Below are 27,751 nucleotides of genomic sequence, written 5' to 3' on the forward strand. Positions count from 1 at the left end.
AATCTGAAATCAAAATCAGAGCCAAGATTTGAAATTATGCACTCTGATATTATAATAATCTCTATGATCATTATCATTGTGTTATAATCCAGTCTAAATTACTTAGGAAACCTGATATACACAAGATGCTAAAATGAACGCTGGAGAGATGGAAGACTGGCAGAGACTTGCTGAAAAATAAATCTATTTTTTCTTCTGGTGTACAAAGGGTAATAAAGGCCTCTGTGTCTTACATGGTCATCCATGCATGTGACACTTGGCCATCCCTGGGGGACACCTGACACCTGCACCCTGGCCTACACAGGAGCGATTGCCCACATTGCCTCACCCCGGTACCCCAGGGACAGGCCTGCAGGGCGGATTTCCAAGCCTTCAGAACAAAGGACTCTCACAAGCAACAAAACCTGACCTGAGTGCAGTGGGGAAGCCATGGGAGGCCTGATGGGGGAGGTTATCAAGCACAAGAGGAAAACTACAGTGCATCTCTGCTTTTCTACCACCAGGAGGAACCAGCAATCTAGGGATACCGACTGCCAGCCCAGTCAGCCAGGCCTGCTGCTTTTAAGCTCCTTTTGTCTTCTTGTCCTCTTCCCTCTGAGGAGACTGAAAAAGTGAATATGTAGCAGAAGATTTCTTGCTCAAGTATGATTCAGGAGAAAGCTCAGCCACAGAACAGGCCAGAGTGGCATTGCCTTAGAGAAGAAAGACGTGTCGAGGCAAGACTGCAGTTGATCCACCCCAGATTTTCAGAGAAAGCACCTCCTTAGAGTCAGACACTCTAAGAGCTCCGAAGCTCAGGAGGCAGCCATCAGCTTTGACACTGATCCCCAGCTACCATGTGCTCAGCAGACCCTTTGTAAGTTAACCAGAAGCTTCTCTACAACATGACCCACAGGGGCAATGCAGGTCCTCTCTGCAGCTGGAAGGTGGTGACCATCCTGGTTGCCCTAAGCGCAGAACTCCGATTTCTGGAAGCTGGAATACAACTTCGAGACAATGGCTATGACGGAGTGCTTGTGGCAATAAATCCTCAGGTACCTGAGAGTCAGATCCTCATCTCAAACATTCAGGTGAGTGGCAGTTTAGAAATCAACACCATTATCCCATTGAATCAGATTGGTAGTTTTCTTTATAAAGCTAACAACCATGCCTGGTTTCTATGTGAGTAGTTTGAGTACAGCAGCACTTGAAGTGGGCACCCAGAATTAGAGCATGACCAAGATCACTAAGGGTTGATTTAGCCTAGCCTCTTTTTGTTGTCATTGGTCACTACTAAGTTTAGTCTTCTTGTTTTCCTGCCTTAACTGTGTTTGGAGTAGCAAGGAAGAAAAGTAACAACCCATTGCAGAAGCAATGACTAATTTTTTGATGAGTAAGCAAGCTAGTGCTTATTAAAATCTTCTTAATGAATTCCATCCTGAGAGTGAGAATTATCAGCTAGAGAAGGTGAGAAGTCATGCAGAGTGCCAAAGAGTAAAAACCTTTCTGCTCACCCAGCTATTCTTATTTATTTATTTTTTAATTTGCTTTGTTATGGCAAGGGAGGATCATACTCAGCAACTTCTTTTGATATTGCTTGAATGAAATCAGGTCATAAGGGTGTGGTTTCAAACACATCCACAGGTGTGATGTAAGAAGGATTTGTTCTGCTAAAGCTTAAACTGCTTTCACAAAATCAGGAAACTTACGAAGGCAAGTCCAGACACTCAATTAGTGTACTAAAATCTCTTCCAGATAACCTTTTCAAATTTTTCACTTTATAGATTTTTCCCAAAGTAAAGTGTTTTCTCTAAAAACATGAAATAACAGAAAACCAAAGCATAAAGAAGAGGCAAGGGATAAAAGCAAGTTTTCTTTTGTCCTTCCTAGGAAATGATAGCTGAAGCTTCTTTTTACCTATTCAATGCTACCAAGAGAAGAGTTTTTTTCCGGAGCGTACAGATCTTAATACCTGCCACATGGTCAGCAGGTAATTACAGCAAAGTGGTACATGAATCATATGATAAGGTAAGAATGAGAGATTTCATTCAGTGAGCTTAAACTTCTCCTCCTGGAGGGGAAAAAAAATACCAAAGTATGTTGTGCTTAAGCTCTGAAAATGAGGATTTAAGCAAAAACAAACCACTTCTATTGATGCAAAAGTGATACTACTGGGCAGAATGCTGTTCAGAAAATAAATGAATAACACCTAATTCAACCACACAACTGTACTGTTAAGGCATTTTCATTTTTAAAAGTTAAAAAAGTGAGAGCAAAATAAATAATTGCAAATTACATGATAAAAATAATTGAGTAATATGCCTTTGTCCACATAGCTTCTCAGAAGATCAGTTTACTTTATAATTTAGTCTCCTGTCTGAAGTTTATGGTTGAGAATCAAAAATCAATTTCATGCTGCTGAGGATGAGCTGGGATGTGACCAAGCCCAGTTATAGCTTTCTTCATTTATGTTCTGTCAGAAGCAGCGGGCATGCACATCTGCACAGAAACTGGGACCACCCACACACAACAATGTAACTGTTCTCATACCTAATTAATGGAATTTCGCATTGGTTCAAATCCAGGATGTTGCTTTAGAACAGTAAAGCAATAAGAATGCAAGAAGTGTGTGTGTGTGTGTGTGTGTGTGCTGGGGATTAAGTACGTGTATGGGAGAGTGGGATGGAGGGCTCTTTTTCTGTCTCAACACAAAAGAGCTTAACCTTAAGGACTTCATAAATTTCAAATCATGGTTAACCATGGCAGCATATGCTGAAATATATACTATGAATAAATGTTACATGAGTTGGTTTAAAGATATATTTATTTATTTGAAAGACAAGGAGAGATTTTCCATTCCTTGTATTCCTCCTTAAGATAACAAAAGCCAGGTCTAAGCTCATTGAACAGAGCCTGAAGGAGTATGTCCTGTTACCTAGCACGGTGATGGAATCTGTGGAAAGTTGTTCGGAAAAGCCCAAGACACTTTATAGCACTGTCCTGAATGAGGTATAAGTGCTCTTAACATTTCCTCCAGTATTTTTATTTTACTTCCTTATGTTTTACAATACCAGACCATCACAGTCCTTATTTCTTACAAAGATGTATTAATCTAGAAATGGAGAGGTCAAGTGAAAGTAATGTAAATTAGCTGAGCTCTTAAAATAGAAATGTTTGTGCAAGTGCTGACTATCGATTTTTTGGCTGTAAGTGAATTCTAAACTCCATGGGCAAGCCTCCCCCCCTCCCCCCGCCCTTTAATCTGTTTTTAAATTAGAGTGTGGCTTTGCACTGGGAAAGGCACAGACCTCAAGTGTATTGTTCAAAATGCTTTAACAAAAGTACACATTCGGTCACCAGCATCATAGTTCCAGGGGTAGGGTCTTAGGTGGCACTTTTGTTTATGCAGGCCAATGTCCTTGTGACTGACTGGAATGGAGCACATGGAGATGACCCATTTGTCCTGCAGCACAGAGGCTGTGGACAGGAAGGAAAGTACATTCATTTCACACCTGCCTTTCTACTGAACGAGAAACTTACTGCAGGCTATGACTCACGAGGTAAGTACTGCCTTTCCAGCGATGTTTTGATCTTGTAACTCTTAAGTGTTTTGTCATCCTTTCCATATAAATACCACATTCTACACAATGTATTTTATAAAATTCTTCATGTAACTTTATCAAATCTGTTCTTGCCCTTGTCACCATAACATGGTGATAATCCTTGCACGAACATGGCTTTCTGAGCACCTCTCACATCCATGAGCATTCACAAACTTCCCTAAGATGTTCATCGTGGACAATTCCCATCCCTTTATTTATCCTAACTCCAAAAACTGCACAGTGTGCCACAGACTGAGTCAACTTAGCAGATATCATTGGTTCCCAGAGCTTAACACAATTAAGAAAGGGAAGAAGGCAGGAACCAGGAGAGAGAGAGGGAGAGAAAGAGAGAAAGAGAGGGAAAGAAGGAAAGGGAAAGGAAGGGGACCTGAAGGGAAGCATTGTTTTGGGAGAGGATATTATTCGGAAAGCTTTTGTGGAGAAGTCAATTTCGATTTAAATTTGAAAAGAGATGTATAATTTAGAGGCTAAGAAATAAAGTTGTAACTGATTTGATGCTTGGGATGGGGAGTTCCATGAACCAAGAGTTGGAAATAAACATAAGCATGAAGAATAAGGGATACAATAGAACAGACCACCCACGCTGGAGAGGAGCCTTTTCTAATCCTTCCTCCTTTCCTGACCCTTCAATTCCAATCATTTCTGCAGACAGAATTCTCTACCAAGGAGAAGGTATGCTTGAGTAGCAGCACTAAAGATGACAAAGGCTCAATTTGCTTTTCACACTGTCTTTTTTCTTTCGAAAGATTTATTTATTTTCATTGGAAGGCAGATATACAGATAGCAGGAGAGACAGAGAGGAGATCCTCCATTCAATGACTTACTCCTCAAGCAGCCATAAAGGCCGAAGCTGAGCCCAACTGAAGCCTGGAGCCAAGCTCCTCCTGCGGGTCTCCCACGCAGGTGTAGGGTTCCAAGGCTCCGGGCCATCCTCGACTGCCGCCCCCCGTCCCCCAAACTCCCGTCCCCCAAACCCCCGTCCCAGGCCACAAGCAGGGAGACAGATGGGAAATGGGGCCTCTGAGACTAGAGCCGGTGGCTTCATGGGATCCTGGCACGTGCAAGGTGCAGATCCCAGCAGATAGGCCACCACTTTGGGCCCCTCACTGCCTTTTTATGATGTTGGGGGTAGAGTAACAGGAACCGGAAGAGGAAAGTGGGATAGGTAGTTGGACTTCAACTCTTAGGTGTGGGTTCCTACAGAGATGTTACATTATGAAATGCTTAGCGAGGATCCTCGCTGAGATGGCAGGAGCTTAACAGCCAGAGTTCTCTCTCCCATAGGCAGAGTGTTTGTGCACGAGTGGGCCCATCTCCGGTGGGGTGTATTTGATGAATATAACAATGACAAGCCCTTCTACATCAATGGACAAAATCAAATTAAAGTAACAAGGTTAGTACTTTTAGTCATGTTTAAGTTTGTCATTATTTACTTGATTCTAAAATTAAGTTTATAGTGGCAGCTTAAATTTAAATAAGGAGGATAGCTTTCTACTTAGTTTTTTAAGTAAGTAAATATATGTGTGGTTCAATAGATAAACATTATAAAAGATTATACCTTAACTGTCTGACATTACCCACTGTCTTAAACCTGTTCCTCCCATAAATATACTTGGATTCCCAGAATTAAAAAAAAAAAAAAAAAACTCGTAAAAAAAGAAATGTGAGTTTTGGGAGAGAAGTTCATCTGGAAAGCTTATTGAGAAGAAGTAAATTTTAATTTCAATTTTGAAAGGAACATAAGATTGAAGTCCCTTTTTAATTTGTCTCTTTGGCTTTTCTTAGTTATTCAAATTCAAATATGAATGTATAATTTACCTTATTCTGTTTAAAAATAGCTAAATAGTATTACACTATGTAAAATTTATCAATAATTTATTCAACCAATCCCCTGTTATTGGACAAATGTGTTGTTCGCAATATTCTGTTACTATCAGTAAAGCTACAAAGCATAACATTGTACGTATGTTATTTCTCATGTACACAGGCAGGCAGGATTGGGTATATACTTAATGCCTTCAGAAACAAATGGGTCAAAGAGTTCCTTTAACTGCAATTTGAACAAATACTATTTGATCCTTTCCTGAAAGTTGCACTGTTTTTCACTTCCACTGACTTTTGTGATTCTTATTGAAGAAGGAAGTCTTTAAATCTCATTCTCTGTTCCCCTAGCTGTGCAATCAAATTAAACTCAAAGGAGCTGTGATAGAATGGTGGCCTCCTTGGGCTTCCTGGGTCTCCCACAGGTCATCTGGGTAACTGTGAAAGCCCCTGGCAAGCAGGCGCCCTCTTTACGGGGCTTTAAAATTCGAGTACATTTCCAAATTACATAAACTTCTTAATAGAGCAGTTTTTGCAATGTTTTATGCGTACCTAGCAATCTACTGCACTTCAAGTAAATAACTATGTAAGGTAGTTGAAAACTCAACTATTTCTATAATAAACCCAATTTCAAGTCTCTCTGTTTTTAGGTGTTCATCTGACATCACAGGCATTTTTGTATGTGAAAAAGGTCCTTGCCCCCAAGAAAACTGTATCATTAGTAAACTTTTCAAAGAGGGATGCGTGTTTGTTTACAACAGTACCCAAAATGCCACTGCTTCAATAATGTTCATGCAAAGTGTGTCTTCTGTAAGTATGGCCTTGGAATGGCAAAAATCCTATAAAATTCTATCCTTGGTTAAAACATATGGATATGCTTTAAGTATTTAAACTTCAAAGTAATCAAAGCTCGCTATATCCTACTTTCCTTTTTTGTGAAGATTTATTTACTTGTTTGAAAGGCAAAATAGCAGAAAGAGAGAGGAAAACACAAACTTCTGTCTGCTGATTTACCTCTCAACTGACTTCAACAGCCAGGTCTAATCCAGGATGAAGCCAGGAACCAGGAACTCTCTCCTAGTCTCCCTCATGGACTGCAGATTCCAAAATATTTGAACCATCTAGTTCTTCCTTCCAGATTCTTTAGAACAAGCTGGATCTGAAGTGGAGCTGTTGGAGCTTCCAACCAGCACTCAGATGTGGGATGCCAACAACACAGTGAGAAGTTTATCCCACTCTACCACAAAGCTGAGTTCAGGGTTCACTACATTTTAGAACCTAGGACATCTTAGAGTTCATCTAGTTTTTTATTCTACAGAGTTATAATTTTAAGTCTCTCCTCAAGATAATTACCAAAATAAAATACCTTAGAAAACTAATCATTTGTTCTCCAGGAGAGGTGAGTTAGCTAGATGACTCTGGATACTGCAAAATTAATTGTTTGTATGGTGGGGTTCCTTGTATCATTGCATAGGAAGATGATGAGGGAATGATCGGGGGGGCAGTATTGGGGTTAGTGGTTAAGACCCTAGTGAAGATGCCCCTGTCTGAGGACCTCGCTGCTGGCTCCAGCTTCCTGGTAATGTGGACACTGGAAGGCATTGGTACTGGTCAAGTAGTTAAGTTCCTTCCACCCTCATAGAAGACCTGGATTCACTTCAGCTGCTGGTTTCAGCCCAGCTCGACCATAGCCCCATAGCCACCTGTCATGGGCATTTGAGGAAGGAGCCACTGGGAAGGAGTGAGCTTTGCCTGTCTGCTTCTACCTCAGTCCCCCTGGAAAATAATATATTTTTCAAACACATTGAATTAGTAAGAGTGATATACTTTACATCTACTCTTACCTGAGGTAGCAAACCACTCTATTTGCAATTCCTAATTCTCTTTTATTTTGCATAGTATAGAAATTAAATGGAAAGGTGAAGTCTCACATGAAGTCTTATAACTGTTACTCTACACAACAGAAACTCAGCCCTATTAGTGAAAAGACACAGTCTAGCGTCCAATTCTAGAACACTGATTTGGAAATCTCTATTTAAAAAGCGTGTGATAGCTGTTGTGAGAGAGAGGGGTGTCTTCCTCTCTTGCCGGTTCATTTTCACTGTGAGAGCAGCCATAAAGGGAGTGGTGAGATTCTCAATGGAAGCCTGCCTTGAGAACAGGGAATCAGAAAGAAATAAGCTGCTTGAGTGAGAGCTGTGATCCTTCTGGGTCACAAAAACCTGCAAAGCCTGCCTTTGTGTCACCCCTCTATGGGTTGTACTGGGCTGGGCTGGGCTGGCCCATGGCCGTTGAATTAACACATTTTGCTGCTTGAAGATCTTTTATTATTATCATTATTATTCAGTCTAATTTTAATCAAGACTCCGAATTGTTTTGTAACTTGAAGATTGGTTTGCCTGTTTCTTGTCCCATTTACTATATTCTTAGTTGCTAGCTTATGTATCGATGCCAACTCAATTTCATATGTTTGGTCCCATTGTTTTTAATAAGGTACAATCTTTGTGATCAACATCCAATCAGAATGAACTCCCACAGTCTCTTAGCCACAGTTTGGGGAAAGAGAGATAAATGAAATTAAGCCAAACCAGCTTCTACCTATTTCCTTGCCCAACTAGCAAGCCACAGCTGCTTCTTCAATGAAATCAGAGGAGAGATTAGAGAATCTATGATATAGATAGAGAATCTGTGTCCTGTTAACAGACAGTATGGAGGCCTGAAATGAGACAAGCTGTCAATTCTGTTCCTTGCCAGTGCAAGCCACATCTTTTAGTGGGTGCTGACATGGATTGGTGTGTATCAATTGATCACGTTACCTCTGTATTTTAAATTAGGAAAAGGAGGTGTCAGGAAGTAGATTTAAGTTGTATTTTTTATTTGTATATCTTGTTGTTACAAATCAATATTTGAACTAAACCAATAAGTGGTGACTGATCAATCAATAAAGGTGCAGCAGTCATTCACTATTGATTCTATGGAATTGTCCAAAACAGATAACATCTCCTGGGCTGTTTTCTTAATACATCATGCTAAGGAAGGAGGAAGATCATTTTGTTTTCTTAAGACTAAGGTATACATACCTGGTCTGCTTTCTGTTAGCCAAGTGCAAATAAACTTTTAATGGGAATCAACATCACCCAGGTGCTCAGGTGTCAGAAAAGAATGCCAACATTTATTTGCAAACCAGTTCTCATTCTTGAAGGAAAGAAGTGCTTTGTTGTAACACTTCCTGGTTTGCTATTCTGTCTGCGCACCTTGTCTTTCTGTCCAAGTTACATAAGAATGAGAAACATCTCCAATACTGAAGGGGTGCTCTTCCCAGCTCATCAACTTTGCTCTCTTTGCAGGTGGTTGAATTCTGTAACACAAGTAACCACAACCAAGAGGCTCCTAACCGCCAGAACCAGATATGCAGCCTTGCAAGTGCTTGGGACATAATCACAGCCTCAGCTGACTTCAACCACAGCACTCCTCTGAGGGGGTCTGAGCTGCCGCCTCCTCCCACATTCTCCGTTGTGCAGGCTGGTGACAAGGTGGTCTGTCTAGTGTTGGATGTATCCATCAAGATGGCAGAGGTAACACTTCGAACCAAAATGATTGCAAACCATTTATCATTCCCTTCTCTATTAGTTCTTAATTCTTATTTAAGAGGGTAAGGATGAGAATGGGAGATGCAAAGGTTTGGAACAATCACAACTTATTTTCATGGAAATGGGAATAAAATTCAGAATGTGTCCCAGAAATCTGGACAATGCAGATAAATGAACTACACAGATAATTCCCAACCTTCATTTTTGCCATTGATGGCAACTTGTTTCCCACCAAGACTACTTTCTGAAACCCTGATACATAAGAAAAACTCTTGCAACAGCGACTTTGTGTAAACAAGCACATTGGTAAGCAAGCATCTGTGGTTGAAAACAATAGTTGGAATTTGCAGTAGCTTGACTCACATTGTGTGTATATGTCCTGTAACCTCATATCACATGACCATAGCTCAGTCACCCAACAACCTAGCCAACTCCCAACAATCTGTACAGAAACTTCAGCCCTAAATACGTTCAAAGGCATAGTCTCTGATACCAGGCAGGTGTGCTTAAATCCTGGATCCTTTACTGTCTGTGTAATTGAAAGCAAGACAAGCTCTCTGAAGCTTAGCTTTCTTCTCTATAAGATAAAATTATAATACTGGCTTCTGTAAGAATCAGCCATTATGCCTTTAGCAAACTTGCAAGCCAGTTGGTAGACACAAGTATTTTTAGAACTTAAAACTGTGTATCTTACAATTAAGTATACTAAACAAATGTATTAGGTGCTCAAAATCCATCACTTCCTAGTTTTTTCTTTAATACTAGCTTTACTATTATTTACATCTAGGATTTGGCTAGAAGTATTTTTACATTTTAAGTGGTGAGGAAAAATTTCTGGAGAATAATGTTTCTTGACACATAAACATCATATAAAATTTATTTTCCAGTGTCTATAAGAAAAATAATGTATTTGTTAATGTACTATACCACCCATGGCCACTTTGGTGCTATAATGGCAGAGTTGAGTAGCTGCAACAGAGAATTTTGGGCTTATGAAGCCTGAAGTACTTACTATCTAGCACTCTAAAATCAAAACAAAACACAATCTGCAGAATCCTAATCTATATTATCTTAAGGTTATTTGTGATTTTATTATATCTGTACAAGTGTGTTACTGTACTCCTCTTTCCAACTCTGTATTTGGTAATGTTACATTGTTAGCTTGAAGTCAGCAATGGTGGGAAACTTTACCCCCAGGAAATGGCAGCTGCTAGAGATGAGGGCATGCTCCTTCTTGTCTTCCTATTTGCCTTCCTTCCTTACATCCCTCTCTTCTTCCGACTCCCTACACTCCTGTTTGTCATTCCAAAAAGCTAAATTTTAAATACTTATTATCCTACCACTGCCTATATCATATGAATATTGACAGAGAATAAATGTGATAATAAATGTGAAGTTTTTGGTTCATAATAACTTATAAGCAGCAGCTTTTATTTTGATTGTATTGCACATTGAAGAAGAGCATTTTTGAGCTGCTCTGGTCTGTGCCTCATTAGTCCTAGAATATTTGCCTCTACATGGAGATGTGTATGGGCAGGGAGGGGGTGCTCACCTGAAATTTTAAGAACTGTGCTGATGAGATCAGCAGTTGGATAATTTTATAGTACCGTCTCTCTGCCAGTGACTAGGATAGGCTTTTCTCAGTCATGATCTCTTGGCAATTATATGGACTACTTGCCTATGTTGAGGGAAAATGGATGGAGTTAAAAAAAAAAAAAGATAGCTGCACTTAAGACATGAATCAAGCAGGAGAGAAATAAGCCCCAAGCACAAATTTATTTCAAAGTCACCCTCCCTTTTCCTGCTCATACCATCATTGATTCATTGTACCCATTCATTCATTTATCAGGTGCCTATTCTGTGCTGGCCTGTGGGATAGATATGGAGAACAGGGCCTCTGCTCTAAAATGGTTTGGATCTAATGAGGGAGCCATACACGTGAATAAGTTTGACAAAGTCTCACAAAGGTGTGAGTTGCTATGGGAACATTTAAAAAGGCAGCATCTATTGCTGTAGAATACAGGGCTCAAAGTAGACTTTTACTGAAAAGGATGAACTTGGAGTTGAAGGATTGTAGGTGCTTGTTAGGTCAGGAAGTCATTGTAGGAAAGGAAACTGTGTGTAGTGGCCAACAGTTAGAAATTAAGAGGACTTATTGAGAGAAAGGGGACTGATGGGCATGGCTATCATTAACACTGGGTAGATCTGAGGCAGAGGCAGCAGAAAAGAAGACCTGGTATGGATCTGAATGAGATGTGACACATTGACTGTTAGGTTCTGTTTAAAAATATGGAAGCCGCTGTCAGAGGAGTGGTAGATCTCTGGCACATCTACTTGGGAATAGAGGTCATGGTTGGAAATGATGACGGCAATGATAACTATTGCATTCTGAATTTTACTTAGTTCCATTTTGCAAATGAGAAGACAAGAAAGAATTTTTCAATGGTCACAATTTCAACAAAGGTTAAAGGCAGGATTCAAGTGCTTGTTTTGCAGACTCTACTAAGTGCTGTAAGAGAAACAATATTTAAGAAAATCGGAGTGTGTAGTTTGAGTTACCTGGGAGGATGATGAATATGAAACACAGGCCCTGGCAGGAAAGGAGGTATCTGGGTTGGACACAGAGGTCAAAGACATCCCCGAACACCTGGCCCTTGGAACTCAGCTTGCTGCTGCTTTCCCTTCTTCCACAGTCTTCCAAATGACTTCAGTGAATTAGTAGGTAGCATCATCTACCCAAAGCTGAGTGTGAATATTGCATTTGGTGAGTGCCTCATTGTATAGCTGCATTATCATATACTCACACATCTTTCAGTTGATCTTCAGAGAAACTTTATTTTACTAAGAAAGAGGAGCCAGAATTGTGGCAAACTGGTTTAAGGCTGCTATCTGCAATGCCAACATCCCATATGGACACTGGTTCATGTCCCTGCTACTACACTTCTGATCTAGCTCCCTCCTAATAACACAGAACTTTATCTTGTAAAAATTGTACCAAAAATTGAACAAACAAGATCCTAGCATTATGACACTCAAAAAAGTGTGACCCAATGTTTCTGAAATATCAGCTGAGATATTTGCTAATTTAAATCATCTTACTCATACTTTCAGTTACCGATCAAATGTTCATATGTGCTTTCTCCTTTTTGGGACATAGGCTGACAGACTCCTTCGATTGCAGCAAGCAGCAGAATTTTATTTGATGCAGATTGTTGAAATTCACACCTTTGTGGGCATTGCCAGCTTCAGTAGCAAAGGAGAGATCAGACTGCCGCTCCAGCAAATTAGCAGCCAGGATGATCGCAAGCGGCTTGTTTCCTATCTGCCCACGGCTGTGACTGCTGAAGCAGAAATCAGCATCTGCTCGGGACTAACGAAGGCCTACGAGGTGCAGTAGAGAATCCTAAGTCTCAATCTCCATGACTTTCCTTTTCCTGCCTTTTGTACCTGAGCTTCCTTCTCATTAGTGTCAACCTGCTATGAAATGCTCAAAGCATACCTAGCTTTTAGAGGAATGATATATGATTTTTAAACTCAGAAGCCATTGCTCACCATTGGGCTCTTTGTGCTTGCCAAAGTACTTGGCATGAGACAATTGCTTCATACATACTTATTTAAGGCTAAGGAAATTAAATAACATCTGGACACTTTCTAAACTGTCCCCATTCATTCTGGGACAGTCTGGCTGTGGCTATTGTTACTGTCTAGACCAGTACGTCTGAGTCAATCCAGACCAAAGGTATGCTTCAGGAATGACAGAGTTGTCTAATCAGCACAAGTCTGTATTCTACATGTGGGATGCAGCCATGCAGCAAACACCTGATTCGCAGTGAGACTCATCAGCTATGGTTGCTGCTGCCCATGGGCAAATGTTCCTTAAGCTGGTCTGCCCACTGAAATCCCCGGGAGCTTTAAAATTGCTGATGACTGGGTCCCACCCCTAGAGATCATAGCTTAATTCATCTAGAGTGTGGCCTGATCACCAAAATTGTTCAACTCTTCAACTCCCCAGCTAATTCAAATGTTGAGAAGCATTGCTCCAGGCCCCTTTACTGGTCGCTCTCTGGATCTCAGAGGCAAGACTCTCACGTGTTCCTATGGCCTCTATGGTAGACACTAGTCTCAACTGGGGGTGCATCACCCTGCCTCTTCTATGGGGAGCTACAGGGAACCTCAAAGAGGCTTATGCAGTTACTGTGCAAAGCGGATTCTTCAGCTTCCATTTCTTTTCAAATGACTGATGTTTTATGTTCAGGAGGTGGAAAAACTGAATGGCAAAGCTTCCGGCTCTGTGATCATATTAGTGACCAGTGGTGACGATGAACATATTGGCAGCTGTTTACTCAGTGTGCTCAGCAGCGGCTCAACCGTCCATTCCATCGCACTGGGGTCATCTGCAGCCCGAAACCTAGAGGGATTGGCACGTCGTACAGGTCACACACTTTGTAAAACTTGTCTTTTTAAAAATATTTTATTTGAGTGGCAGAAAGACAGAGAAGGAGAGGAGAGAACCTGAGAAAGAGAGAAAGAATTCCCATATGAAATTGGGAGCCAGGCTTAATCTAAGTTTAACATGGGGGTGCCAGGAACATGATGACTTGAGCCATCTCCTACTGTCCTCTGTCCATCAGGATCTGCATCAGCAGGAGTGGAATCTGGAGCTAGGTATCAACCCCAGGCGATCAGAGGTGGCACAGGCATCTTAACCCCAGGACAAACACCTGCCCTGAAAACTCATCTTTTAGATCACGTCCTTTGAAAGTAAATATTATAAAGCACCACCACGAAACTCAAATTGTGGCTTAATTGAAAAGATTGCCTTAAAAAGCACAAAAATCACTGCTAAAATCTGTAATTTGGGATTTCTGTTTTGTTTCTATTGTTTAGTAAGTCTCAATTTTCCACCACTAGCAATATGTACTAATTCTTTTATCATTTTTTTTTTGGTTAAAGCAGCCTTGAACATATAATTATGGAACTAAAAATGATGTTTGAAGATTGAATCCACTAACATCAATGACAAAAGACAGAATTGTCACATATATAAACATATTCAATCTAAGTGAGGCACAGAATTTTATTTTCAGTAAAAATTGAGTATACCAATTTTTCAATTGAAAAATAGGATTTATTGAATTAATTTTAGAAAAATATGCTTTCTGAACATAATTATAAGCAGTAGTGTAAACAGATAGCAATCCAGGTGAGATAGGAATTGCCTCAAACTGTTCAGTAAGTGTTTATTGGGTTCTAGACCCTGTTCCCAGAGGCTGGACAGAACAGCCAGAAGCAGCCCTGGGGCCTCTGACCACGTGGTGTGTAGGATGCCATGTCAAGCCCACCAGGACAAGTCCTGCTTCCCCACACCCACACCCTGCAGCTAAGAAAGCAAGTTGGAAACAATACGACATTTTGTCTTATTTTGTCCGTTTTAACAGCTAACATCCCAATCATATATTTCAGGAGGTTTAAGCTACTTTGTTCCGGATCAATCAAACTCCAATAGCATGATTGATGCTTTTGGTAGAATTTCCTCTGGAACTGGAGACGTTTTCCAGCAGAGCATCCAGGTCAGGATTTCCTGGGTGTTACATTTATGGAGGGGTGGGTTAGTGGATGAAAAAATAATATGAGAAAAAGTAAAATCTCTTGATAAAGAATAATAAAATGGCACTTGTTTTAACTGTAACAAAATATTTGTAGCAACTGCACATATGTAATGTATAATGCTCTGTTTCTGCAATGCATTTTCACAGGAAAAAGTTATTTATATAAACAGTATATGTCAGAATTAAATGATTTTTATCTTTGTCAATTCTTATTTTTCGTGAAAGAAAAAGAGAAAGGTCTGTTTATGCACGGGAACTATACATTCTCTTTAACAGATTGAAAGTATGAGTGAAATTGTTAAACCTCACCATCATCTAAAACACACTCTGACTGTGGATAACAGCGTAGGCAACGAGACTATCTTTTTTGTCACATGGCAAACCAGCGGGGCCCCTGAGATTGAATTATGTGATCCTGATGGAAGAAAATACCACACAAACCATTTTATCATCAGTCCAGCTTTCCAGACAGCTAGTCTTCGGATTCCGGGAACTGCTAAGGTGGGTGCTATGAGCTTGTTCACAGTGACAAGGAGCCAGGTTTATGACTTTCAACTGGATCATGTGATCAGTGCATTGAATATGGGAACATGTATTCTAATGCTCTGTATTAAAACCACTTTAAATTTATGAAGCAATCTGTGACTATCGAAAGCAAGAGAAACAACTAAGGTATGGACTGGGTAAAGACTTTGCAATTCAGGGATGGAAACGAATACTTTTCACAGCTAGTCCGAATAATTTTTCTAGTGTATATCTTTATTTAATAATTTATATGCACATATTTGTCTCTGTGCTGGGGAAAAAATCTACCTAGAATTTATGATAGGAATACATGCAATGTGTTTGTTTTTGAGCACCTACTGTGTGCGAAGTCTTGTTCTAGGTCATTTGCAACAAAATGCTCTAATGGGAGTAAGCACAGGATATTATCAAAGCATACAGAAGGGACAAAAAGAGAACGCTTCCTGAAAGTAAAGGCTCCAAAACAGAAATATGACAGATAAGAAGGCTGGTAGGTGTGATGATTTTCTGATTATAGGAAACCAGCACACAGAAAGGTTTGGAGAAAAAGAACCTGGCTATTCATAGAAGTGTGTGAGTAGCTGATACAACTGAATGACAGCATAACCTGAGAAGATGGTAGACAGGAGAAAGCAGAAGTCACATCTGCCAGGGCTTGGCATAGCTAAAAGTGGGTAGAGGCTTGAATATGGAAGGCGAAGGGAACCACTGAGGATTCTAAGGAGGGTTGTAAATTGACCATATCTGTTTCTATATGCCTGGATCCCTTGCTTCATCACAACCTGCCTTTACCAGCCTTGTTGGCAGCCTCTTAGCTGGTATCCTTGATTTGCACCTGGCACCCTCCTCACCTCCCTCACTCTTACCCTCTATCCAAGTAATCCTTCTTAAGCATAACTCTGACCCACCAGCCTCCTGATCAGAAACCACTGGTGCTTCGGGATAAGATCTGAGTGGTTACTGTGACACACAAGGCACTCGTGTTTGTTTTCTGCTGAAGATTGTTTTTTACTCTTGAGATTATCTCTTCTCCTAATCGTCCTGCTGTTCCTTCAGTAGTAGGAATACTGCTACTGAACATTTTTCTCCAAATCCATCATGTTATTTTCACACCCACATTCAAAGTCTGAGAACACTTTACATACTTCTTGTTCCCTTTGACCACTTAGCCTGGATTAGGTGCCACGTAACAGGGACATTTTTCATGTGAAGGTTCCTGCCATTGGTCTGTTACCAAGCTTGAGCCAAAAAAGAGAACCAAAGGAAGATGGACAGTCAGAGTAATAATGCATAACAAGTGAGCTGAGGATAGGAAGATGTTTAATGGATTATAGATAGATGGATGAATAGATCTTGATGGCTAAGCACTTGAATCTCTTTGAAGATGTTTGTTTGTTTGTTTGTTTTATGTATTTTACAAAACAAAAAGTCTTTGCTTTGCAGCCTGGACCTTGGACTTACACACTGAACAATACACACCATTCTCCTCAAGCCCTGAAAATGACAGTGGCCTCTCGTGCCTCCACCTCAGCTGTGTCCCCAGCCATTGTGGAGGCCTTTGTAGACAGAGATGACACCCATTTTCCTGACCCTGTGATGATTTATGCAATTGTGAGAAAGGGTTTTTATCCCATTCTTAATGCCACTGTAATTGCTACAGTTGAGCCAGAGACTGGAGAGCCTGTTACACTAAAACTTCTTGACAATGGAGCAGGTGAGTAACAAGCAATGTTACAGGGTCAACGTCTTCGTGTTCTCAAGTGATGGTATGTGGTAGTAGTGACATTAACTCTACCTGTAAAATTCCACCAACTCCATTATTTCTCTTATTCAAACTTTTCCAACCCAAGAGTCTCCTCTAAGAAGCTAAGAGTGAGCACCATTTGGAAGAAAGTTACTTGATGCCTTGGTCTAGGCTTTCTTAAGACCAATGACACTGTCCACTCTTACTTCATGTGGTCCCATGCTTATATGTCCTTAGGACATACCCTGTTCCTTCCAGGATTCACCAGTTTATGAAATAGTCAGACAACTAAAATAGCAAATGGAACTAAAAAAGAGAGATATAGACGCAGATCATTTCATTTCTCCCCCCACCCACCCACTATTCTAAGTGTGGGAAAACAAAAAAAAAAGGAAATTGAACGTGTGACTGAGTTGGGTCTCAACTATTTTTTGGCCAGGTAGTTGGGTTGATGGAGACATAGCACAGTCATGCCTTTAAAGTGTGTGATTTAGTCCCCAGCAGAGTAGAGCAGCAAGCCTAGTGGAATCACAGTATGGATTTATCTACTGCTGGGAAAACCAAGCAGCCCAACTCCCAAGCTTTTGTTCTGCACACAGAGCCCAGAGCCTCATTGTTCTACAGGACAGCCGGTGCAGTACAAGACCAGGAAAATAGCAACATTTGGACTTTTTCCCACTATTTTTTGACTTTTAAAAATAAACTATTTTGTTATTCTACCTTTCTATTCTTTTTCCCCACTAAACCAAGTATTCAGGGTGAGAGTAGACCTAAAAGGTTTATGTTGGCAGTCTCAAGTGCTTCTTCTACCAAGAAGATTATTTCTTTTACTCTGTTGTTTTTCTCTGCTTATTTTTTGGTCATTGGATTTTATTTTCCCCCTGTACATCAGGTAGGCAGCCTATTGGTGTCTTATGGCATCTACACGTGGCATTTATAAAAGAAAAGTTCATTCAAGAGCTTGTCATTCAGATCTCTCTCTGAGGGAGAACAGAGGAGTTTTCATGTTGTGCCAATTGGAAGGGAGCCAGATGAACCCCTGGGTCTGTGCTTGCCCATCCACAGTCCAAAGCTATGCACTTCACAGAATGCTGCTTCTTTGTCACAGTCTCTGCACTGGCTTAGAAGAACAAACCCTGTTCTCCTAGGCAAAAACACTTGACTCACTTCCAAGGTCTTCTCCCTGGAACCGTTCCATGCACTTCATATCTTAATTTATACCAAAATGAAAGCAACAATGAAAGTACTACTTCAGCATGAAAATGTAACTTTGGTTTCCTCCTCTATTAATTTCTTTCTGTCAAAATGATTGACAGAGGTGTACTTGTGTGATATGAAGAGAATTTCCTTTGCATTCTCTCAGCAAATAAGCACCTTCTTACTAATCGTGGAGTCACTAAATACAATTTTTCTTTCTTTTCCAATAAGCACATTTTTTTCAGTGAGGTGTTTCAGCTCTTCCTATTTTATTTGAATATGTCCCCACCTTTTTCCTTGTAGGAGCCCTGCTTCTGTAGTAGAGAAAGGGAATTCTAGAAAACTTTAACAACATGTAATACTGACTTACAGGATTCTGTGTGTTGTGAGAACTGAATTGATTGCTAGGATACAAGAAACTGATTACCCTGTATGGCCACCAGTATTTGAATAGTGAATGCTATCTATACTTGAACTAAGCTGGATCTCCCATTGCTATCTTGAGATCTAGGACTTTCTGCCATTCAGCAATGGACTTGGCTTGCAGATGAACTGCTCTCTGAGGAAGAATAAGAAAGCAAGAACATCTAGTATGGATCAAGCTTTCAGTATGCCCCCTGAAGCTCAGGCACAATAGGCAGAACTGCAGCCTGTCCAACTCCAGTTCCGCAAGCCCCTGGGAATCTAAAGCAGCAGTTTTGTGTACTTTCCCATGAGGAAATTAAGGAACTTCACATTATTGTATCATTGTTTGGCCACCATAGTTTTTATCCATAAAACACTCAACATATAAAAATTCATATATTTGTATATATATATATATATATATATATATATATTCATTTCCTGGGGAACAGAATAATTTTTGTTTCAGAAGCATCTGTGATCAAAATCAATTTTAAAATTGTGCTTAGTTTCATAAAAGACTAATATTCTGTTCAGTGGTAGGGATGAAAGTACTTTAAAGATGATTTTTAAGGTTTTTAACACTGAAGTAGATACAACTGATTCATCTTTAGAAATCATGGAGTTACCAGTTTTCAATCTCTTAGCAATATCAAAGCAGCTATGAGTATGACAACACATGCAAAAATGCAAAGAATGAGGGAAATGCATTTTATTTGTATTACCTTATGTGTTTTATGAATCAATAATGAACTTTGATGACACATGCTGACACTGAATTTTGGTGTGCTTATACAGGTGCTGATATTATAAAAAATGATGGAATTTACTCGAGGTATTTTTTCTCCTTTGCTGTAAATGGCAGCTATAGCGTGAAAGTACGTGTCAGTCACTCTCCCAGCACACATATCCTAGCGCACTCCATTCCAGGAAGTCATGCTATGTACGTACCAGGTTACATAGCAAATGGTAAGCATCATGACCACTTTTATTTGAATAACATGATTTTGTGTGTTTATCTCTGATGTGTGTGTACGTGTGTGTGTTACAGAGGCAGAGATGAGAAAAACACATGGAATTTCTGTTTCCATATTTAACTCTTTATAATTGAGTCAGTGTGTAAACTGCCGCCTATCTTGTCAGTCCTCAGCGATTCTTGGGTAGCAGATATTGGGAAGGCAACAGCTCATTCCCACAGGATACTCTTCCTGCCTTCATTTTAGTCATTATTTTGACCTCTATCATGTGACTGCTTCGTTGGAATTACTAACAGACACACAGACACAGAAATTGTTTGAGTTCTCTCAGTTCTTAAACCTGTGTTTCATCTATAGCAGTCTGATGAAGACAGAGGCAAAAAGTCATTAACAGCTGAAAGACGAAAACCAATGGCCATCACCCCAAAAACGTGTTTGTGGTAAAGATAAACTTGGATGTTACAGACATCTGAGCAATTTCTGAGTCTGCTTTTCTTTCAGATAAAAATGTCAACTAAGTAGAAGAGAAATATATTTTTCTTTTTAATGTCACTTGTTTTTAGTTTCAGGTGGAAGGTGATGTTGGAAGTCAAAGAAAAAAATGTATCATTCTGTAGTCTTTCAAAACTGTCAAAACATTTCTAAGCACTTTGATTTCCAAAACTTAGTATTATTTATGTAAAACTACACGTGTGTTTTGATAGCTGTGATCAATCATTGGGACTATTCTACAACATGATTCTAACATTCTTTGTGTATTTTCCACTACAAAATAGTTAAGATCCTTACAAGGTTTTTTGCATCTTTCTGATCTTTTTTTGTGTCACATAGAGCACAGTTTACTCTGTGTTAGATGATTTAGATTTAGATGATTTCAAATTTAGATGATTTCAAAATTAGTATCAATTAACTCCCACAGCAACATACTTTGCTTAGATATGATTTTTGTATAATGTATGCAATATTTTGTTTCTAGATGGATATTCCTTTTCTAACATATATGTAGCATTTCTGAAAGATGCTAGATGACAGGCTTAATCCTAGCAACTTGAGATACAAAACAGAGGAAGAATTTGATTTTTGTCAAGGAGACTTCAGATGGTCTGAATATCTCTTTAAAGGCATGGATGCAAGTATCAGTACTTATGATACAGTAATATTAGAAGTATTCAAGATGGTTTAATTTGCACTACATCTACACCATTGAGATCACACGGAAAAGAAATGTTAGGTTTCCTTTTGCTTGCCTAGTATACAAAAATATTCCCTTTATCAACTCATCTTGGGGCAATGACTTTAAGGAATCTCTTCACTGAAAAATAGCAGCCGCTCTATTTCTTTTTTTTTTTTTAAGATTTATTTATTTATTGGAAAGTCAGATATACATGCAGAGAGGAGGAGAGACAGAGAGGAAGATCTTCCGTCCAATGATTCACTCCCCAAGTGAGCTCAACGGCAGATGCTATGCCAGCGCGTTCAAGGCGAGGACTTTAGCCGCTAGGCCACACCACCGGGCCCCAGCTGCTCTATTTCTGTACCACCAAATAAATCTCCTAACACAGCAGCAACTGTATCCTTTACCTCTCAGCGAACAGCCACTCCTCTACTCCTTCCCATCCAGTTCCCTGCAGTTATCCTGGCCCTGAGGACTATGCCTTCCCACCTCCAGTTAACTGTTCTGCTCTCTGCCGTCTGAGTTCCACTCTGACCACTCCACTGGGCTTGCTGTTATCCTATTCCCAAGTGGCCACCTGGTTCCCAATTCTCATTCTCTGAAATGTTTGGTCAGTCCTTTGTTCCAGCACCTCCTTGTCTGCTGGATCTGTAAATGTTGGCAATTCTCAGAGCTCAGTCCTAACCTTCTCATGCTGCCAGCTGAGCATCAGTACCTGGATTTGAAACTGACTCCCCCCATTTACTAGGTGTGTAATGTTGCAACTTAGTTAGCTTTACCAACTGCAAAAGTGTGGGGTAGCAATTGCACCCATTCATTGTCTTGCTCAGAAAATTAAATATCTGCTACATCCAGAGTAATTAGAGTAATTATTGGCACAGAGTCATTCTGGTACATTGTAGGTACTCAAAAAATACGACTTATCATCAGTCTCTTTCTGTTTAGCATACATCTTTTCTCAAATAGTTAATCTTCCTTCATCATTCCATATTTGAATCCACCAACATTTTCTTCTGATTTTGTCTGAAATACATTTTTCTTGCCTCCCTCATTGCTATCATCTAGCCCACCTGCTGTCTTCTCTCAATGTGAATTTTTTAAAAAAAGAATTATGTACTTTTATTGGAAAGTCAGATATACAAAGAGCAGGAGAAACAGAGAGGAAGATCTTTCATCCATGGATTCACTCCCCAAGTGGCCTCAATGACCAGAGCTGAACCAATCCGTAGCCAGGAGCCAGGAGCCCAGAGCCTCCTCCAGGTCTCCCACATGGGTGCAGGTTCTCAATGCTTTGGGCCATCCTCAGCTGCTTTTCCAGGCAACAAGCAGTGAGCTGTATGGGATGCAGGGCTGCTGGAATTAGAACCGGTGCCCATATGGGGTCCTGGCATGTTCAACGCGAGAAATTTAGCCACTAGGCTACCACGCTGAGCCCCAATTTTGTTTTATTTGTTTTGAGAGTCCAACCATCTGCTTGTCACAATGCCAGCAATAGCTGTAGCAGTACCGAAGTCAATGCCAAGATCCAGGATCTCCATGTCAGTCTCTTCAGTGGGTTCCAGGTACTTGACTCACCAACGCTGCCTTACAGGGAACATATCAACAAAAGCTGGCATCAGCAGCAGAGCCAGGACTTGAACTCAGGAACTTCAGCATGGGTTATTGTTGTTTCAGGGGTTCTTAACCACCAGGGCAAACACCCACTCTCACCTGAATAAAAGAATGGCTGCCTGAGTGGCCTCTTTGCTACTGCTCTTTAATCCACTTTCCACCAGGTAGCCAGAGTGACTTATATTTTACTATTATTATTTTGAATTACTTAATTAATTATTCCATGGTACAGTTCCATAGGCTCTGGGATTTCCTCCCTTCCTCAAATCCTCACCACCACACACACACTAATTTCCGCCATGTCATTACAATAGTATAGTCTTTCACAATCAGTCATAAGTCCATCATTCTGCTATTTAAGTTAGCTTGGCATTGTAGGCATGGACAATGGCAGAGAATCAGCATCCTATTGTCAAATTTCATTCAACAGTTTCATTGGGAGTCCCACTTTGATTTGGAGGTAGAGATGAACACTGCATTGTATCTTCACATCTGTATGTGATAATCTGTACCACATAGTTACTGTACATACACTTAAATGAAAAGCTGTAAAGCAAAATTAACAATAGAGAGAAAAACAGAACATTTACCGTAACATGAATACCATCACATCACTGTCTGCTTCTCTGTAGGATGTAAGATTAAAATCTAAATCCAACTACACTGTCCTGTAAGACTCTCTCAAACTATCCTCCTTATTTCTTTATTTTGTTGGTTTGTTTTTCCTAGAAAACTCTTCTACAAATTGGAGTTCATAAGCAAGCTTACTTTTTACTGGAATGTTCTATATCTGTTCCTTATCTACTTCACTTCAACAACTTTCAGGAAACATTTAAAAGATTGCTTCCTTTATAATCAACCTAAATGATACACCTGTGTTTTTTCCCTCTCTCTCCCTGCCTCTCTTATATCTTATCACAATGATAAATGTGAATTATTAACATGATTAATTTGACTATAAGTTCATGAGGGATATTATTTGTAATGACTGGTACAGCTTGTGTGAATGGATGAATGACTGAATAAACAAGTTCAGTTATTCTAAAGATACATCAAGAAAAGGGCTTTGGAAATGGTACTTAATCTGCCACGAACAAGCTGTTCAACAAGGATGTAATTTGTGAGTTTTGGCTGGTTTCTTTTGTGTCCCAGGTAATATTCAGATGAATGCTCCAAGAAACTCAGTGCGCAGCAAAGAGGAGAAAGAAAAGTGGGGCTTTAGCCGAACAAGTTCTGGGGGCTCCTTCTCAGTGCTGGGAGTCCCAGCTGGCCCCCACCCTCATGTGTTTCCACCATGTAAAATTATTGACCTGGAAGCTGCCAGAGTGGATGAGGAGGTGACCTTATCCTGGACAGCTCCTGGAGAAGACTTCGATCAGGGCCAGGGTAGGTTTGCTGACTTCATTACACGTTTTTCACCTACTAAACAGCATTTCCTGTAACTAAAAGGCTAAGCTGGGTGGAAACACCTTGAGAGTTCAGAGCTGAAAAAGCTACAAAAGGTTGTCCTGAGAAGCTTTGCATTGCTGCTAAGGCAGCGGTTCCCAGAGGCCAGCAAGTGAGTGAGGTCAGTGGCACCTCCCAGCAAGACTAAGACTGTGGGTAAATTGCAGTCGCTGATCCTACAAAAGTCTTCCTCACTGGCAGACAGAGAAACACAGATCTCTCTGCAGTGGTAACAGAACATGTGCTTCCAAATCCTAGAGGTGATTCATCTTCTCAAAGTAGGACAATGGATACCGTTCATGATTTTACAAGTCAGGTGTAGAGAAGTTTCCTGTAACTCATACAAGCCCTGGATCCCTGGCCCCTCTCACTCAGCTGTCCCTTTTTTTTTTTAGGGATTTTGGAAGCTGTCTCTTGAATTATGGCTGCCTTATCCTTTCTGGCATGGATGCTGATGAGTGCTACTTTATATTTTCCTTTTGTGAGACCTCTGCTAACATTCATGTTTCCTCTTGTACCATCTTTCTTTTTTCTAGCTTTTTGTCTAATTTTCAGAACACAATTTATGGAGACAGTTAAATTTCCTTCAACTATTTTTTATTATATTTTTGACAATCCTTAAATAGTTAATTAGGGTAAAAAGGTTCAAGGGCTATAGGGATGTGGGTAACACTATTATTTCCATATTGTTTCCTTCATGTGTCTGAGGTAAAGGGGGATATAGAGGGAGAAGCCCCACCCAGTTTCCCACCCACCCCAAGTCCCGGATGTGGAGCATGCTCTGAGATACTTGCTCAAGTGGTTTTGATAGTTCACCTTTTATGAATTGCTTCCAATCTCACCACGCCAAGCACGATGAGGTTGTTGAAGAATCCACTGATTGACACAGACCCTCATGGAGTCTCCATTTGTCCAGTACTTCACTACTGACAAATAGCTGAGGTGGTTGATTGACTTGTTCTGTCTTATCTTGGTTAGGGTTCTGAGTCCGGCATTTTGATTGCGGATGTCCCCAAAGAAATTTTGGGGTATTCCCAGTCCAGGTTCTTGTGTGTTCTAGCAAGCACAGGGCCCGGCATAGTCCATCGCCCCATCAGCTGGTGGTTGCAGTTGTTAGGTTGGTTCTGTTTTCACTCCCGACTTCCACTGGAACCAATGGGTGTTGCAGTCCAGCCTGGTTCTGCCCAGCACACACTCGGCCCTCACATAAATCAATGGGAGCTGCAGCCTAGTTGGAAAGACCCACAATAACCCCCACCAAGCCCACCCCCTACCCTGGTTTGCCAGTTTGTGTAGCAGACTAGTCCAGTTTGTCCCACATTCCCTTCTGCTCTCATACATGTCAACGGGTATTGTAACCTCAGTTCATCTAACCAGCTCAACTATCTAGCCTTCACGGATGTTGTTGGGTGCCTCTCTGTCTAGCCATCCCAGCCCCTGTCCTAGTTTTTGTGCCCTCCCGTGGGGGTGGCAACCCAAGAGGAAGGAACCCATTGTTTCCCTTCCAGGTCACTCGCACTCCCAGACTGTGCTCTCTCCAGGTGGTTCTGTGGTTTAACTTGACAGATCAAGCCCCCAGTGCCAGCTTCTGCCAGCTGATGTTGTGGCTAACCCCCAATAACCCTAACCTAATTGGTGTAATCTAATTGTAGATTGCACCAGTAGGAATAATCAGCCTAGCCTGGTTTTCCCCTGATCTGGTCCACATGAGGCACACAGGTGCTGTGTCCCTGCCTAGTCTGGTCTACCCCCATCCCAGCTCACACTCCCCAGTGGGAGTAGCTGTTCAGCTAGGGAACCACCCCTTAATCCCCTGCCAGCTCTGCCCCCTCCCTTCTTGGTTCTCATGTGAGCTGATTGGGTGCTGCGGTCACATCTGGCACAGGCAACCTCACTGTGGCATTCCATGTTGTGTACTGCTTTTGTTGCGACCAAACCTGGTTCGACCCACACTCTGTTCTGGCTTTCGGGTTTACCAGTGGATGACATGAACTGATTCAGCCTGGTCTGCCCTGACCCATGCCAAATGTATGTCAGTGGGATACTTTCCATGACCTCTTGGCTGTTTTCTTCCATGCTTCTTGCGCTTACCTGCAGGGTCTGTGTCCTGCCAGAGGATTTGCCTGGGCTCCTCCTTCAGAACCCCTCCAAGTGCCAGTTTTCAGGCATACCAGTGGGTCCATGTGCCAGTACTACTCAATTCGCCTCCTGTCCCAGCAGGAACAGTGGCTTTTCCTAACTGGCCTTCAACCCATTCTGGTTCTTGTTGTAGGATGTTTCAACCCAGCCATGGCTCGTCCACACCCCCATATAGCTCATATATGACTCAGTAGGGGTTTGAGACCTAGCCTAGTCTGTCCCACATCTACCCTGGTCCTCCAGAGCACCAGAAAGGTGTTGCAGTCTGGCCCAGCCTGGTGCATCTAGTCCCAGTCCACACTGTGCCAAGGGAGACAATAACTGTATCCTGACCAGAACGCAGTCCCATTCACCTGCTGCGACACCTGCCGTAGACACTGTGGCTCAGCATCTGTGGCTCATGCAGACCAGTTGGTGCAAAAACCTAGCTGGGTATGTCCTGGGCTCCACCCTGGTTTCTAATCTTACTTGAATCACCAGGAATTTGTGTCTCACCTTCACTAAAGCTGGCCTTATTCATGGGTGTCCCTAAGCTGCTATTTCATGTCCTAAAAACCCCAGAGCTCGCCGCTGGGCAGCCAGCAGGCAGAGCCTGGCACCATTGGGTGCACTGGCCACCCAAAGTCGAGGACTCAGCCGCCACCTTGTGGGCGGCGGCTTTGGCCTGAGTTGCTGGTCGGATTCTGTCAGGCAGGGCTCCTTCAACTAATTTGAAGGAGCCTTTATAATGACCCAAGTTACTGAATAGATTTTGGTCTGTGTTTGAATTTACATCTATTGAAATTCGAGTAGATGGTGTTTTTTGCTATTGAAGTATTACAGTAGTTTTCTATTTGATAAGGTTAATCCTTCTCCCTAGTAATTGTTTAGATTTTTATATAGCCACTTTGAATATTTTCAAAGAAGGAATTGCAAGCATTATTATTTCATTCATTTGAGAGAGAGAGAGAGAGAGAGAGAGACCCTTCCAAATGATAATTTACTCCTCAAAAGACCAGAGCCGCCAAGTATAGGCCAGGGTGAAACCAGGGGTCAGGAAGTCCATTCATATCTCCCATGAAGGTGACAGGGCCCCAACAATTTGAGCCATCATGAGTGCACATAAGCAGAATGTTGGAATCAGAGGCAGAGCCAGCACTGAAACCCAGATGTGTCAATGAGAGATGGGCCTCTCAGGTGAGAACTTAACCACTGTACCAAATGCTTGCTGCTATTGGCCTTTTTAACAGAATCACATGAAATTCACAAGACAAGATGGGGGAAATATCTTTATTATTCTAAATCTGGCCTTTCAGAAAATGTAAGTATTCTTGTTTAAGTTTCAAGGAGTCCTAATGAGATACTTTAATGTTTGTTCATAGTCATATCTCTGGTTATGTTTAGAGTATTTTATTTTGTTGTCATTCTCATTCATCATTACTAATAAGCTAGAGAACTTAAGTTGATATAACCATCTCATTGTATTTTTTCATTTCAGCTACCAGCTATGAAGTAAGACTGAGTAACAGTCTTCAGAATATTCGAGATGACTTTAACAATGCTGTTTTAGTGAATACGTCAAAACTAAGTCCTCAGCAAGCTGGCACCAGGGAGCTATTTACATTCTCACCCAAATTTTTCATAAATAGATCTGAGTATCAACTTGGTGAAGAAACCCAAAACAGCCACAGAATTTATGTGGCCATACGAGCAATGGATAGGAATTCCTTGAAGTCTGCTGTGTCTAACATTGCCCAAGTGTCTCTGTTTATTCCCTTGAATTCTGTTCCTGTACTTACCAGAGATCATCTTATACTAAAGGGAGCAATTGGTTCAATAGGAATGGCGTGCCTTATTATAGTTATAGCACATTGTGCTTTAAACAGGAAAAAAAGAGCAGACAAGAAAGAGAATGGAATACAACTACTATGA

The 27,751-nt window shown here is 41.0% G+C and overlaps 1 protein-coding gene across 1 annotated transcript; it reads left to right on the top strand.

Moving 5' to 3' along the window:
- The first annotated feature begins 877 nt into the window (after positions 1-877).
- On the top strand, positions 878-27,751 carry CLCA2 (chloride channel accessory 2). The gene is made up of 14 exons (XM_040987243.1): positions 878-1,070; positions 1,870-2,007; positions 3,389-3,539; positions 4,887-4,995; positions 6,074-6,233; positions 8,771-8,998; positions 12,171-12,401; positions 13,269-13,446; positions 14,477-14,583; positions 14,899-15,123; positions 16,591-16,861; positions 19,292-19,462; positions 23,408-23,641; positions 27,318-27,751. The coding sequence occupies exons 1-14, from the start codon at positions 885-887 to the stop codon at positions 27,749-27,751; spliced, it is 2,823 nt and encodes a 940-aa protein (XP_040843177.1). The 5' UTR covers positions 878-884.

This window comes from Ochotona curzoniae, unplaced genomic scaffold, assembly GCF_017591425.1.
Source record: "Ochotona curzoniae isolate NIBS_2020 unplaced genomic scaffold, NIBS_Ocur_1.0 contig_4612, whole genome shotgun sequence".
Classification (NCBI taxonomy): domain Eukaryota; kingdom Metazoa; phylum Chordata; class Mammalia; order Lagomorpha; family Ochotonidae; genus Ochotona; species Ochotona curzoniae.